Genomic DNA, 13618 nt, shown 5'->3' on the forward strand with positions numbered 1-13618 from the left:
ACCTTATGCTGTCTGATTACATTGTGTTATATCATGTCCCCAGTCTTGGATTTCAGCAAGAAACAGATGTTTGCAGAACTACCATATTTTCAGGAAAATAAAGCTAGGGTATTTTTTTCCCCAGGGGTCCCATCAAGAAAAACACAGGAGTGTCCTACATTTGTATATTACAATACAGGGATATGTAGTAATTTAGAAAAAAAAACTTTTTGTGTAGAACTTAAAAAAAAGGCTGCCAGGCATCTTACCTCCAAGGCCCTTTGGAGGTATTATATTTATTTAAAACATTTATTACCCACCTTTCTACCTCACAGCATGCAAAATGGCTTACAATGTAAACAAGACAACAATTTTATGTATAGATTATAACCATTATCTGTTCCACATAATATTTCTGGTAAGGGCTTGGAGGAGGAGCTTGTCTCATGGCTTAAGTGTCTGTCCAGCAGCCAGCCAATCGCCTTCTGTCCCCCACCCCGACCACCCCCTCCTCCTTCCACTTCTCTCTGAGGCTCAGAGGCTGCAGATCCCTGCCACATGAGAGCTGTCCCTGCTGGTGAGTTCCCAGGGGCCTCCAGCCTGCAGCCTTTCCAGGCCCTGGGGGGAGAGAGAGGCCATCCACTGAATTCTTCCACCAGCAGTACCACCAATCTAGCACCCGTTGTATTCCTGAATGCAACGGGCTTGGCCCCTAGTATCTTAATAAACAAACAATCATGCATGATAATATGGGCATTAGTGTAGTGGAAACTTGGTGGGGTGGGAAAGTACACACTTCCCAATAATCCAAAGTGCTTAAAAACATTTTCCATCTCTGCCATTGCATTGCTGTAGGGACTTGGAGATCTCACAGAATTACAACTGATCTCTAAACGACAGAAAACAGTTCCGCTAGAGCAGCAGTTCTCAACCTGGGGTTTGGGACCTCTTTGGGGGTCAAACGACCCTTTCACTGGGGTTGCGGCAGAGCAAGCAGCTTGGCCAGGGGGGGGGCGCCATCTACACAACAGCCTTGCGAGGTAGATCGAGATAGAGCGTTCATCTGTATGAAGCAGCGGAAAAGAGAGAGATCAGCATGGTGGGACAAAAGGCAGAACTGAACTGATATACAATAATGAACAATGGATCTCCACGCCATAGGTCAGTTTCGGTTTAATTCCTGTGAAAGAAAACTTGCTTAATTTTATGGTTGGGGGTCACCACAACATGACGAACTGTATTAAAGGGTCACAGCATTAGGACGGTTGAGAACCACTGCTCTAGATAAAACTGCTGATTTGGCAAGGTAGACCCTAAGGCAGGGGTAGTCAAACTGCGGCCCTCCAGATGTCCATGGACTACAATTCCCAGGAGCCCCTGCCAGCATTCGCTGGCAGGGGCTCCTGGGAACTGTAGTCCATGGACATCTGGAGGGCCGCAGTTTGACTACCCCTGCCCTAAGGCATAATACACCACTGATGCCTTTCACCTTCCCAAACCTTGCCCTCCCCAGGCTCTGCCCCCAAATCTCCAGGAATGCCCTAGCCCGGAGCTGACAACCCTCCATTACCGCCCCGTTCTATCGCACTTGTGGGCCAGGCCTAATCCTCTGGAAGGGCACTTACATCGGTTAAGGCCGCATTGATGTAGTTGTTGCTGTCTCCGTCCATGGAGATGAGGAAGGGGAGGCACCGGTCTGGAGGCAGGACGTCCATGCTGCGGTTCTTCTCCCGATTGCGTGGCAGCAGAGCGATGCTGCACTCCTCCACGTCCAGGTGGGGTGTTACAGAGTTCAGAGTCTGCTGGACACAAGGAAACAAGGTTAGGTAGCATCGTGCAATCCCACAGACAAAAGAGACTTTCTGCTTATGTGGTCTTTGGGAGGATGTCCCACTGTGTTCTACAGAGCTCATTCCTCGGGAAATGTGTACGAGATGGACTGTGACTTTTAGGGCCAAAACAAAACATTGGGACCTACCCGAAGGTTTCTTTTCGGCAGTGGGAGGAGTCATTCAAGCTGGTTAGATCACACCTTTGCTCACTCATAGAATCGTAGACTCATAGAGTTGGAAGGGATCAGGGTCATCTAGTCCAACCTACACTATTAGCATAATGCAGGAACTCACAACTACCTGTCCACCTACAGTGACCCCAATTTCATGCCCAATTGATCCCTCCACCAAAAATCACCGGAATCCAGCCTGGCCTGTAGGATATTCACCTACCATCCCACAGGGGCGATTAGCAATTCCCTGGGTATGCAAGGAAGGCCCATAAGAGACAAACACTGGCACATCCCTTCCTGCCCACTCACTCACAATCTGCCTAAGTTCATAAAAATAATCATTTCTGTCAAATAACTACCTAGCATCTGCTTAAAAACTTCCAAAGGAGAAGAAGTCACCACCTCCCGGGGAAGTTCAGGTAGGACTGTGCAAATGTTTTGCATGGTTTCCTGCTGGGTGATCATATGCTGGTCTTACAGTCATGTTTAAGTCTGTACATTCCATGTTTTCATCTTAGGATATGATTGTGTTGCCTCTTTTTATCCTTTTTTAATAAAAGCCTTCTGTGCTTCTGGGTGGGAAGAGGATGAGCGTGCCCCACTGAAGAGAAGAAACCTTGAAGTACGTTCCAATGTTTTGTTCTACTTCTTTGGGGGAAGTCACCCAAGCTGTTCAGCTGTCCCTCCCTGGGTGAGATAGTTTGAAGTGTTTCATTGTTCATCACCTGCTTCAGTATTCATCTTCTGAAGGCCGCTTTGGCTGATGCCACTTGGTCAATTCTGTAGTGCCTGACAAAAGTTGAGAAGGATGCTCATGTTGCTGCTCTGCAGACCTTGTTGCCTGGAGCTCTCATGGTGGGTGCCCCTGAGGTTGCTGCAGCCCAGGCAGAGTGCGCAGTAACTGCATTCATGGGTTTGTTGCCCAGTGGGGCATACATTTTGTAAATACACCGCTTGACCCAGTATGTCATTGTTGCTTTGAATGTTCTCCTTCCCAGGTTCTGTATGCTGCGTGAAACCAAGAGGGCACCTGCCATATGGAAAGTAGCTATCCTATTCAAGTAGATGCACAGGGCTCTGTACACATCTAGTGAATGGCAGGTCTTTTCTTGCAGGTGTTTTGGATTTGGGCAGAACAAAGGTAATATCATGGGCTGCTTGATGTGGAATGCTGCGTTTACCTTGGATATGAAGATCCATCCATAAGGTTACTGAATCCTTTTGAAATATGCAGAGATTCCTTCTGGATGATAAGGCAGCCATTTCTGGTACCCTCCAGGCAGAGCTGATTGCTACCATCCCAGATGACACTTGAATGCTGTTGTTTTGAAAGGTGGTTTAGTGAGTGCTCTTAGAACCAAGCAACTGCTGCAAGTAGGAAAGCCGTGATTTACAGCTGGGGGGGGGGATGTATTAAAGAAATGTTTCCCGTGCCTGCCATGCCAGGCTTTTTCATCTTCCCAGATCCGGGGTCATGCTGATAGCTCCCACACACCTCTTGAGTGTGTTGGGTTTGAGTCCCTTTGAGTCCCAGCAAAGGCATGTTATACCTTTTATACTGAAATGGAGACACCATTCAAAAGACCTGATCTGCCAGTTTTTACTGAGTGAGAAGGATGCTGATGTCACTTTTATTGTGGCTGTATTTCTGTCTTCAGTTTTTAAAATTCAAACTGATTGATGTATCTTGACTATCTCTGCTTATCTTGCTTTATGCCAATAAATGTATTGTGTGGGCATGTGTCCCTTCTTACTGTCAAAGAGAAATTTGACTACATCCTTAACTGATGGATGTAGAGAGTCCATGCGGTTTCCACTGGTCCCATTTCTGAATGTTCTCCATACGTGATTGTATATTTGCTTAGTAGCAGGTCTTCTTGACTGCGACATAACCTGTGCAACTTCTTGAGGGAAGCTGTGGTTTTCTAGACTTTCCCTTTCACTCTCTAGACCAGAGGTAGCCAACCTGTGGTCCTCCAGATGTTAATGAAATACAATTCCCGCTGCTCTAGACCACCAGTTGGGGCCAGTCTGGATCCAGATGTCTGATGAGAAACTGTTCCAGTAGGTCCAGCCTGAGTGGGAGGTGGCAAGGTTCCATGATAGCCATCTGTATCGGTTCCGAGAACCAGGGTCAACTTGCCAGAAGAGCACCATGACTATGACTTCTGTGGTCTCTCTTTGTATTCTGGTGAGGAAGATGCCGATGACCAGAATCAAGGGGAAGGTATATAGGAGACCTTTTGGCCATGGGTGTGATATTGCATCCTCCCCCTCTGCTTCTGGGTTGTGGAAACTTGATGGAACCTCCTTCTGCCTTCTCCATTTACTGATTCCGGTGCCTATGTTGTGTGATGGTGCCTCTAGTGGGAACGTCCAGAGCCTCTTCTACCCTTGTAGCCGCATCCACCCTTGCCCCACGAGTTTGGGTCCTGGGTATGCCAAGCCATTTCCCACAAATATGGTGGGCACCATCTTGGGGTTGGGCCTGATGGGCGCCATCCCAGAAACATCACTCTTGGGTAGTGTGGCCTTGGTTAGCTCAGTGGGGCCGGAGGAGAAGTCCACTGCGGCCCTTCTTTTGAGTATGGCAATGCTCACCATGTATACCCACTGGTCTGCTGAAGCTCCAAAGACATCTTTCCTTCTGTGGAGCTGTTGTATTGGTCCCCAAATCCTAATCCAGGTGCATCTGTGCAGGGGGGGGGGTGCAACCTAAAGTCTCAGAGAGCTCACTGAGTGCAGGCTGAATTGTGCCTCTGCTGGTTACTCTACTGCTGCCTCACCTCCTCTTGAAACCTCATGCAAAGGGGTTCTCTTCCTTCATCTTCTTCTTCCTGTTTGCCAGGCCATTTCTCTTTTTTGAGTTGAGTGGCCATGGTAGGACCTGTGGAAGATCCATCCAGATTCATTGTTGCTAGTCAGAAGGCTGTCCACTCATAAAAGGGCCTCCTGTCAATGGCTGAAGGGTTTGGCTGAACTCCAATCCGTGACTTCATTGGGAAATCTAGTGCAATTCTCCTGAAATTGCTGAAGAATTGCAATCTGCTCCGTTTTAGCTTAGAGTTCACCACTAGCCTGCTATCTGAGCAGTAACACTATCCAAACTGGAGGGCCAGTCTACGGTGACTCAGCAGGAAGCCATGCAGAAATTTGCATAATACTACCTGAGAAAGTGAAGGCATGACCTAACCTTCTTGGATGACTTCTCCCACTAATTAGGTTTGATTCCCCACCCCCTCCACATGCAGCCAGCTGGATGATCCTTGGTCAGTCACAGTTCTTAGAGTTCTCTCAGCCTCACTTATCTCACAGGGTGTCTTTTGTGAGGAGAGGGAGGGTAGGCGATTGTAAGCTGCTTCTCAAATCCCAGCCCAGTGCATGAAGATTGCTAGGAGATCTTTGGCCAGCCACACATTCTTAGTCTAAGAGAAGGCAGTGCCATTCTAACAGTAAAATTAGGACATTAGAACCATGCATGCTGCTTTGAACTCTTGGGAAGAAAAGATAAAAATGGACTTTCCAGTCCATGCCTTAGGGCATCTTTGGAATTCTGCCACAGGGTAGAGGACACAACCACAAAATGGCTGCTGGGGATGTAGAGCCAACTGCAAAGTGCCTGCCACAGGAGATGGAGCCACAAACACAATAAGCCGAAGTACAGGGGAGGAGAACAGTACTTAAGACAGGAGGAGAAGGTTGAATGAGAATAAAACAAGCACTGCAGTGTCAGCTACCATTGAAACAATGTTATTTTAATTAATGCATACAGCATATCAGATCTTCGATAGCCAATCAGAAGCTCTGCTGAGGCAAGAGCACAGTCACTGCCTCTATGGACTATTATGAATTTGTCGTCCTTCCTGCTTGGATTTCACACTCTATCTTATAAACTGAGCCCATGCATTTGGGGGTCATTTTCTACCTCCTCCATTACTACATTTCTACATGGTGTCCTTGATTTCTTCCCCTTTTCCTTTGCTTCCATATGCTCACCTGGAACTCCTCTCGCAACTGTGATGAGTTGCTCTGTGGATCTATCCTCACCATCTCTTTGTATGTAGGCTTGAACTCACTGACGGGGATACTGGTCTCCCCACAGAGGCAGGCTTCCAAGATGGCGTCATGGATGAAGACATACTGCTCCTGGCACAGAGAAAATGGCAAGGTTAGCCTAGAAATAGCTAGGGGGTGTGAGGCTAGGGAAACCTGGGACAGGAGAACTCTTTTTCTGTATCTATTAATCAGATCTAAATAACCCACAATCAAGCTACACCTGAACCCACAATCGTTAGAGAACCAGGAAAAAAATCACCGGCCCAGAAGAGAATGGTCTTCTTGCCTTGAGGAATATGTGGGAGGTATGAGCTTAGATCCAGACTAACTTTTCCACTGACAGAAGACACTTTCATCAGTGGAAAAGACCTTTCCTGCCTTCTGCTGCCATCCACATCTCCCTAAAATGCTGCTCCTTGGAGACAGGAAACCCTCAAGAATTGCCAGAGGGAGAAGTCAGGTGTTTGCTTCAGAAAGAGGGAACTGGCAGAAATTACACCTCACATCACCAGAAAATTTAATCTGGATCCAAACTACAGCCCAGTACAGTGCAGGGGCAGATTAGCTGGATTGTTAGGGACGAAGAGAAATTCAGGAGTTCAGGGTATGTTGGAGGCACGTGATGTTGTAACCATGATGAAGTTATGCAGGTTTTGACAGATTTGTGGGAGAGTCCCTGGGAACCCTAATGCTTTCTGGAGCTCCATGGAAGAATAGTGGGGAAGAACTGTAAATAGATAAATAATGTAGGTCAGGCAGGACTCAGAGGAGACTGAAGTAGAGTAGGGGAAGGGCACGGATCAGATGTGATGGTGACATTCTCCATTATAGTGATTCACTGGTTCCCTCTTCTGAGTCAGCCCAAAACAAAACAAAATCTTGGATGTGCTTGTTTATGTAAAAATGGTGGCATTACTGGTGATTGTACTTGAGTAGTTTAAAAAATAGCCGTCAAATAGATCATATGGATCTGGAGTGGCAGCTGTCAAAGTGATTCCACAGATCTAAACTATATGATGGTTAACTAATGTTTCATGTTTGAATTTTGAGAATCTTCGATCAAACCAAATCTAAGAAGAAACAAAGAAACAACATCTTTGGGATTTAATCCAGTTGTTTATTGAACTCAGCTAGACCCAGTTGTATTTCTCCTTTATATGTCTTCCTGGAAGCCACACACAGTCAACCGTTTAAAAATGCTGGAAAATAGCCATAGATCAGTTCTAGATTAAGATAGTAAGACAAGCTCTGCTGATCATCTAGTCCCGCATTCTGTTTCAACCGTTTTTGGAGGGAGAGAATATGCTTTGCATGCAGGTTGCTAGTTCAATTAACTAGCATTCCCAGGTTAGAGGCAAATGATGTGGAAGACCTCTGCTTCAGACTCTAGAAAGCAGATGCCTGTCATAGAAACAGAGAGTTGGAAGGGGCCATACAAACCATCTAGTCCAACCCTCTGCTCAATGCAGAATCAGCCTAAAGCATCCAGGATAAGGATCTGTCCAGCTGGGGCTTAAATACCACCAGTGAGGTGGAGCTCAACACCTCCTTAGGCAATCGATGTCTCTGCTAAACTACTGTGAATCTCCCCCCCCCCCCATATCTAGGCAGTACCATTCTACACAGTTTAAAGCCATTACTATGGGTCTTCCCCTCTGCTGCCAACAGGAACCATTCCCTGCCTTCCTCTAAGTGACAACCATTCAAATGCTTAAAGAAAGCAATCATGTCTCCTCTAAACCTTCACTTCTCCAGGCTGAACATTCCCAAATCACTCCCTCAGCCTTTCCTCACAGGGCTTAGTCCCCAGGCCCCAGATCATCCTCTTTGCTCTCCTTGGTAGCTGCTCAATTCTGTCCACTATCAGTATAGCCAAGATTGTGGAGCACCTGCTTGGCATTGAGAAGGTTCCAGTTCTATTCCCCTGCATCTCCAGTTAGAAGGTTTAGGTAGTGGGTGATACCCAACACATCCTGGGCTCTAAGCCGATTATACCGACCTTGATGGATCAATGGTCTAATGCAGGGGTAGTCAACCTGTGGTCCTCCAGATGTTCATGGACTATAATTCCCATGAGCCCCTGCCAGCGTTTGCTGGCAGGGGCTCATGGGAATTGTAGTCCATGAACATCTGGAGGACCACAGGTTGACTACCCCTGGTCTAATACAGTACAAGACGGCTCCACATGTGCTCGGATGTGACTTTGACAGACTGACTGGTCAGAATGGGTCTAAGGCAGAACCATGTGTTTCTGCCGGGTCCCTGGCCAGCAGCATCTGGCTCCCTCTCCTGCACGCAACCCAAAACACACCCAAAACACCCATCCCAGCCCTGTCCTACCTCCGTCTGGATCATGTTGATTCTTCGCGAGCACAGCGTCTTCACACAGTTGTAGATGTCCACGACTCCTTCACACTCCGCCATGTCCAACATCACATCCAGGACAATGTAACAGCCGGTCCTTCCAGTGCCAGCGCTGCAGGGTGATGGGATTTACAGGGGAGGAAACGGCAAGTCATTCAGCAGTCCTACAAGCCCATCATGTCCCAAGGCATATAAGAACCAACGCTTCTTCTTCCACATCCCAAGGACATGTCCAGACCTCTGGATTGCAGGCTGGATTGCAGACACGGGTATCTCTCCGGGCAATGACAAATATGGACACCACTTACCCAGGCTGCAGAGTGTGGTGGCGGGGAACTCTGCGCTATGAGAAGGTGTGCCAGCCAGAAGTGTGGATGGAAGGCCCATAGCAACTGGCAGGCCCTGCACACTGGTGGCTGTGTGAGATGAAGGGGCTAGGCTGGACGGGACCATTTAAAGGGGACAACTTCCAACTCTGTTTCTGAAATGCAAGCTGAAATCAAGCCACAGGGGGTGTGGGGGGTGATTTTCTTATAAGCCTTTTCCTTTGTGGCTCCCACCTTATAGAACGGCCTGCCTGAGGAGGTCAGGAAGGCACCCACGCTCCTGGCTTTCTGCAAACTATGCAAAACTGAATGATTCAAGAGGGATTTTCTCTACAGGCAACGGAATTGCAGCGGGCCTAATGATCCACACAGTGACTTGGAGAAAGCATTAGGGACTGTGGTCTATACTACTGTGTGTAACTGGCTGAAACTAGGATCCTGCTAGGGAATTCGGCATCATTTCAGGCGTCTTCTCGACACTCTGGCTTTGCTTCAGTTCCGTTTTGAAACTTCGGTTTGGTTCTACGAGTCTCATCCCATTGTACTATTTAGTCCATCCGTCTGTCAACTGGATGGACTCTGCTTAAACTGCCAGGAGCCCAAGGGAGAGGTAGACTATAAATAACATATAAAAACAATGTTAATTAAAAAATTATTTAGCCTATAGTTTCTGAAGCATAGATAGTCTTTTTCTTTTTCAAGGCCCTCTGCAGCCCAAGCATTGAAGGAATGATCGGCAGAGCGCGGACCAGACAACGAGACTCCACTATGTATGGGTAAAACAGGCCACAACTTTTATCGGTTGCAGCCGGAAAGGTTTGGCCTGGCATAGGGATACAGATCTGAGGCATCCAGTGACTCATTTGCCGCTTGATGTGAAACCCTGTCCATCAGCCCACCGGCGGAAGGAGAAAACCTAGGATGGTAGTAATATAGGGGCACCTGGACACAGGCCATGGCGTGATCCCCTCTCCACCTGAGAAGGCAGGATGAGACCAGCTGGCCTCCGAACTGGGAAGGACTCTTTATCACATGCCCCCAAGGCCCCTTGATGGGACCCCAACTGGGATGCTGGGCACGCAAGCCCATCGTCCCCCGGCAACGATCCACCCCATGGCCAACATGCCTCTGAGTTGTGACAATGGTAAAAGAGAACCTAACGAACGACAAAAGAAACCGAAAACACGACACAACTCACTCTAGGCCAGGGGTAGTCAAACTGCAGCCCTCCAGATGTCCATGGACTACAATTCCCAGGAGCCCTTGCCAGCATTCGCTGGCGAATGCTAGCAAGGGCTCCTGGGAATTGTAGTCCATGGACATCTGGAGGGCCACAGTTTGACTACCCCTGCTCTAGGCACTGGTCTCAGACAGCAAAGCATCTGCGTTTGTAACATCACTTCCAGGTTTAGTCAATTCAGCTCCCCCTTCCTCATATAAGAAGCTTGCTTCAGCACAGGGCAGTTCCCAGATTCCCCATCAAAGGATCCGCCCGCCGGAGCCCCAGCAAAATCTCTAACGCAGCAAGAGCGGAACCACATCTCCCCGCCTTCCCATTGAAGCTTTAAACACTCAAACATACTAATTTCTGGGACTGATGAATCACTTGCTGTGATTATCAATGATTACAGGCTGGGAAAACTAATCACACTTGTTGTCCCTGATGAATGAATACTGATGAAGCCATTGACAAGGAGGGTGGGAGGGAGGGGGAATCCACCGGCTTCCATTCATCGGTTCTTCCTTATTTATCTCGCCGGAGAAGAATCATAATGTGAGCTGAAAAAGGCATGGCTGACAGTGCAAAGAACAGAGATTCAGCACGGCTGTTTTGGTTCACTCGCAACCTGACATTGTACCGGGTTGGGAGAGAGGAGGGCCTTTTTTAATAAGACAAATGATGATGATGATGAAGAAGAAGAAGAAGAAGGAGGAGGAGGAGGAGGAGGAGGAGAAGAAGAAGAAGAAGAAGGAAGAGGAGGAGGAGGAGGAGGAGAAGAAGAAGAAGAAGAAGAAGAAGAAGAAGAAGAAGAAGAGGAGGAGGAGGAGGAAGAGAAGGAAGAAGAAGAGAACAAAGCAGGAGGAGGAGGAGGAGAAGAAAAAGAAGACGAAGAAGAGGAGGAGGAGGAAGAGAAGGAGGAAGAGAAGGAAGAAGAAGAGAATGAAGCAGAAGGAGGAGGAGGAGGAGAAGAAAAAGAAGATGAAGAAGAGGAGGAGGAGGAAGAGAAGAAGAGAAGAAAGAAGAAGAGAACGAAGCAGGAGGAGGAGGAGGAGGAGGAGGAGAAGAAGAAGAGGAGGAAGAGAAGGAAGAAGAGAACAAAGCAGAAGGAGGAGGAGGAGAAGGAAAAGAAGATGAAGAAGAGGAGGAGGAGGAAGAGAAGAAGAGAAGGAAGAAGAAGAGAACGAAGCAGGAGGAGGAGGAGGAGGAGGAGGAGGAGGAGGAGAAGAAGAAGAGGAGGAAGAGAAGGAAGAAGAGAACAAAGCAGAAGGAGGAGGAGGAGAAGGAAAAGAAGAAGAAGAAGAGGAGGAGGAAGAGAAGGAAGAAGAAGAGAACGAAGCAGAAGGAGGAGGAGGAGGAGGAGGAGGAGAAGAAGAAGAAGAAACCCATGTGCAAGGCCATTAGAGCAATGTTATGATTCAATGGGACATACCAGGATGAGCTGCTATAATGTGCATGCTGGCAACTAAGGCAGAGGTAGCCAGTTAGGGAGCAAGGAAGCAGCAGGATATTTGAGTGGACAGCATGGTGTAATTGCAACAGAGCACCAGAAAATCTCTTCTAATGCTATTGAGGAGATACTGGTGACCTCAAAATAAGCCTGGAGGCTGAGAATAATAAATACTAATAAATCTGAGTTGTCTTGAGATTACAAAGGGGAGGGGTGGAGATTCTGGGCAATCCCGCAAGAGGACTCTGTGTGCCTGGAAGACTGAAGCCTTGCCTGCTCAGCAAAAACCCTCTGGGAGGAAGAATTCCTTCACCTGTCCTGAGCTATTGGATGGAGAGTGAGCAGCTGCTGAGAGCTGGCTTCCTGAATGGAGAGAGATGTTGTAAAGATGCAGAAGAGAAGAGGAAGGACATTTTGGCACTGTCACTCCTAGAGGGTTCAGGATCACATGGTAATTGCACCAGCCCCACCCAAACATGAACACCAATGTGGGAAGATCAGCTCTCCAGGAATTCTAGCTTCATTCTGATACTTTCAAGTGGATCATTCCTTCCCCCCCCCCACCTGTTCTGCTTCCTTTATGTATCTTGTTTCTATTGTTTGTAAGCCTCAGGTCAGGGACCTGCTTCTCTTCATTAACACAACCTACTATGGGAGATATAACTGCCTTACAAACAATGGCTTGTTTGGTTTTGTTTTTTACATTTGGGAACTCATATTATTGTTCGGATGCTGTCGGTTTTTGTTTTTTGTTTTACTTGTGAGCTGTCTCCAGCAGGAGACGCAGCAGATGAATTCACTGAGTAAACTACAATAAAATGGGCATTTAATAGATTGTATGAACTCTGGCAACAGTCAACGGGAAAAGTAATCTTTAAAAATTGCACACTTTTTCCTTGTAGGTGAGGATTGAAAAACCACCTTAACCATCATTAAATATTCAACTCTGGTGATTACCTGGAGGAAGAGGAGAAGTTGGTTCTTATATGCTGCTTTTCTCTACCCAAAGGAGTCTCATAGCAGCTTACATTCACCTTCCCTTTCTTCTCCCCACAACAGACACCCTGTGAGGGAGGTGAGGTTGAGAGAGCCCTGATATTACTGAAGAAGAAGAAGAGTTGGTTCTTATATGCTGCTTTTCTCTACTTGAAGGAGTCTCAAAACAGCTTACATTCGCCTCCCCTTTCCTCTCCCCACAACAGACACCCTGTGAGGTGGGTGAGGCTGAGAGAGCGCTGATATCACTGCTCGGTCAGAACAGCTTTATCAGTGCTGCGGAGAGCCCAAGGTCACCCAGCTGGTTGCATGTGGGGCAGCAGGGAATCAAACCCGGCTTGCCAGATTAGAAGTCCGCACTCCTACCCACTACACCAAACTGGCTTGGGCTTTTATCAGTTCCAGGCCTTTGAGTCAGAAGAACAGAAATGTTAGTAGAAAAAGCTGAAAGCAGCAAGAAAACCTCTTCCTCTACATGAGATGGATCTTCCTCTACATGAGATGGATTGATCAAATCCATCTCACATTGGGACTTCCTCTTCTCCTGCTGCCTTTATCTTTCCCCAGCATTATTATCTTTCTTCTTATCTAATCGTTCTTCTGAGTCAAAAGGTCTTCAACAGATCACAGACCAGCCCTCTTACGGGCAATCACCACAGTGGAATATTTAGCATCAGTTAAGGTGACTCTGGAGGTCATTAATTCATAGAGTCCCCATAAGTCAGAAGCACCTGACACGCACAAACTCTGGGCTTTTAAAAAATCCCGAACAAGGTTAGTGTTGTAAAGAGGACCAAAGCGCTGTAAATTGCCATACAACCCTATCCTCGCTTGCCACTAAAATCCCACAAACCCCTGCTCTGGTTGCTGATGTTATATTTCCATGCTGGATCCTGCTCCCCCTCAACCCAAAGCACACAGTCACGTAATGTGATCGCAGAATTGTCCGTTGTTTTCCTGATCCTTGCTGCAGAGTATGATCAGATATAATAGGGTTTCATTCAGTGAGCGTATTTCTGCAGTCCTAGGTACTAGGACGGCAAGATGAACAAACCGGTCAGTCCTAGAAGAGATCAGCCCTGACTGCTCCTTAAAAGGCCAGATCCTGAAGATGAAATTCAAATACTTTGGCCACCTCATGAGAAGGAAGGACTCCCTGGAGAAGAGCCTAATGCTGGGAGCAATCGAGGGCAAAAGAAGAAGTGGACGACAGAGAATGAGGT

General features: G+C 47.4%; 1 protein-coding gene across 11 annotated transcripts in view; it reads right to left on the reverse strand.

The window, feature by feature from the left end:
• Positions 1–13618, reverse strand: part of PTPRU (protein tyrosine phosphatase receptor type U) — a 446790-nt gene that overhangs the window by 38599 nt on the left and 394573 nt on the right. For 6 of the 11 annotated variants that reach the window (XM_077337172.1, XM_077337170.1, XM_077337165.1 and 3 more), the window contains 3 exons: positions 8381–8516; positions 5981–6130; positions 1605–1781 (listed from right to left, as the gene is read on the reverse strand). In XM_077337172.1, coding sequence (XP_077193287.1) covers positions 1605–1781; positions 5981–6130; positions 8381–8516 — 463 coding nt within the window. The remainder of the gene's footprint in view (positions 1–1604; positions 1782–5980; positions 6131–8380; positions 8517–13618) is intronic. The other 5 variants (XM_077337173.1, XM_077337171.1, XM_077337169.1 and 2 more) reach the window with 1 other exon arrangement.

Source organism: Paroedura picta, chromosome 5 (assembly GCF_049243985.1).
Source record: "Paroedura picta isolate Pp20150507F chromosome 5, Ppicta_v3.0, whole genome shotgun sequence".
Taxonomy (NCBI): domain Eukaryota; kingdom Metazoa; phylum Chordata; class Lepidosauria; order Squamata; family Gekkonidae; genus Paroedura; species Paroedura picta.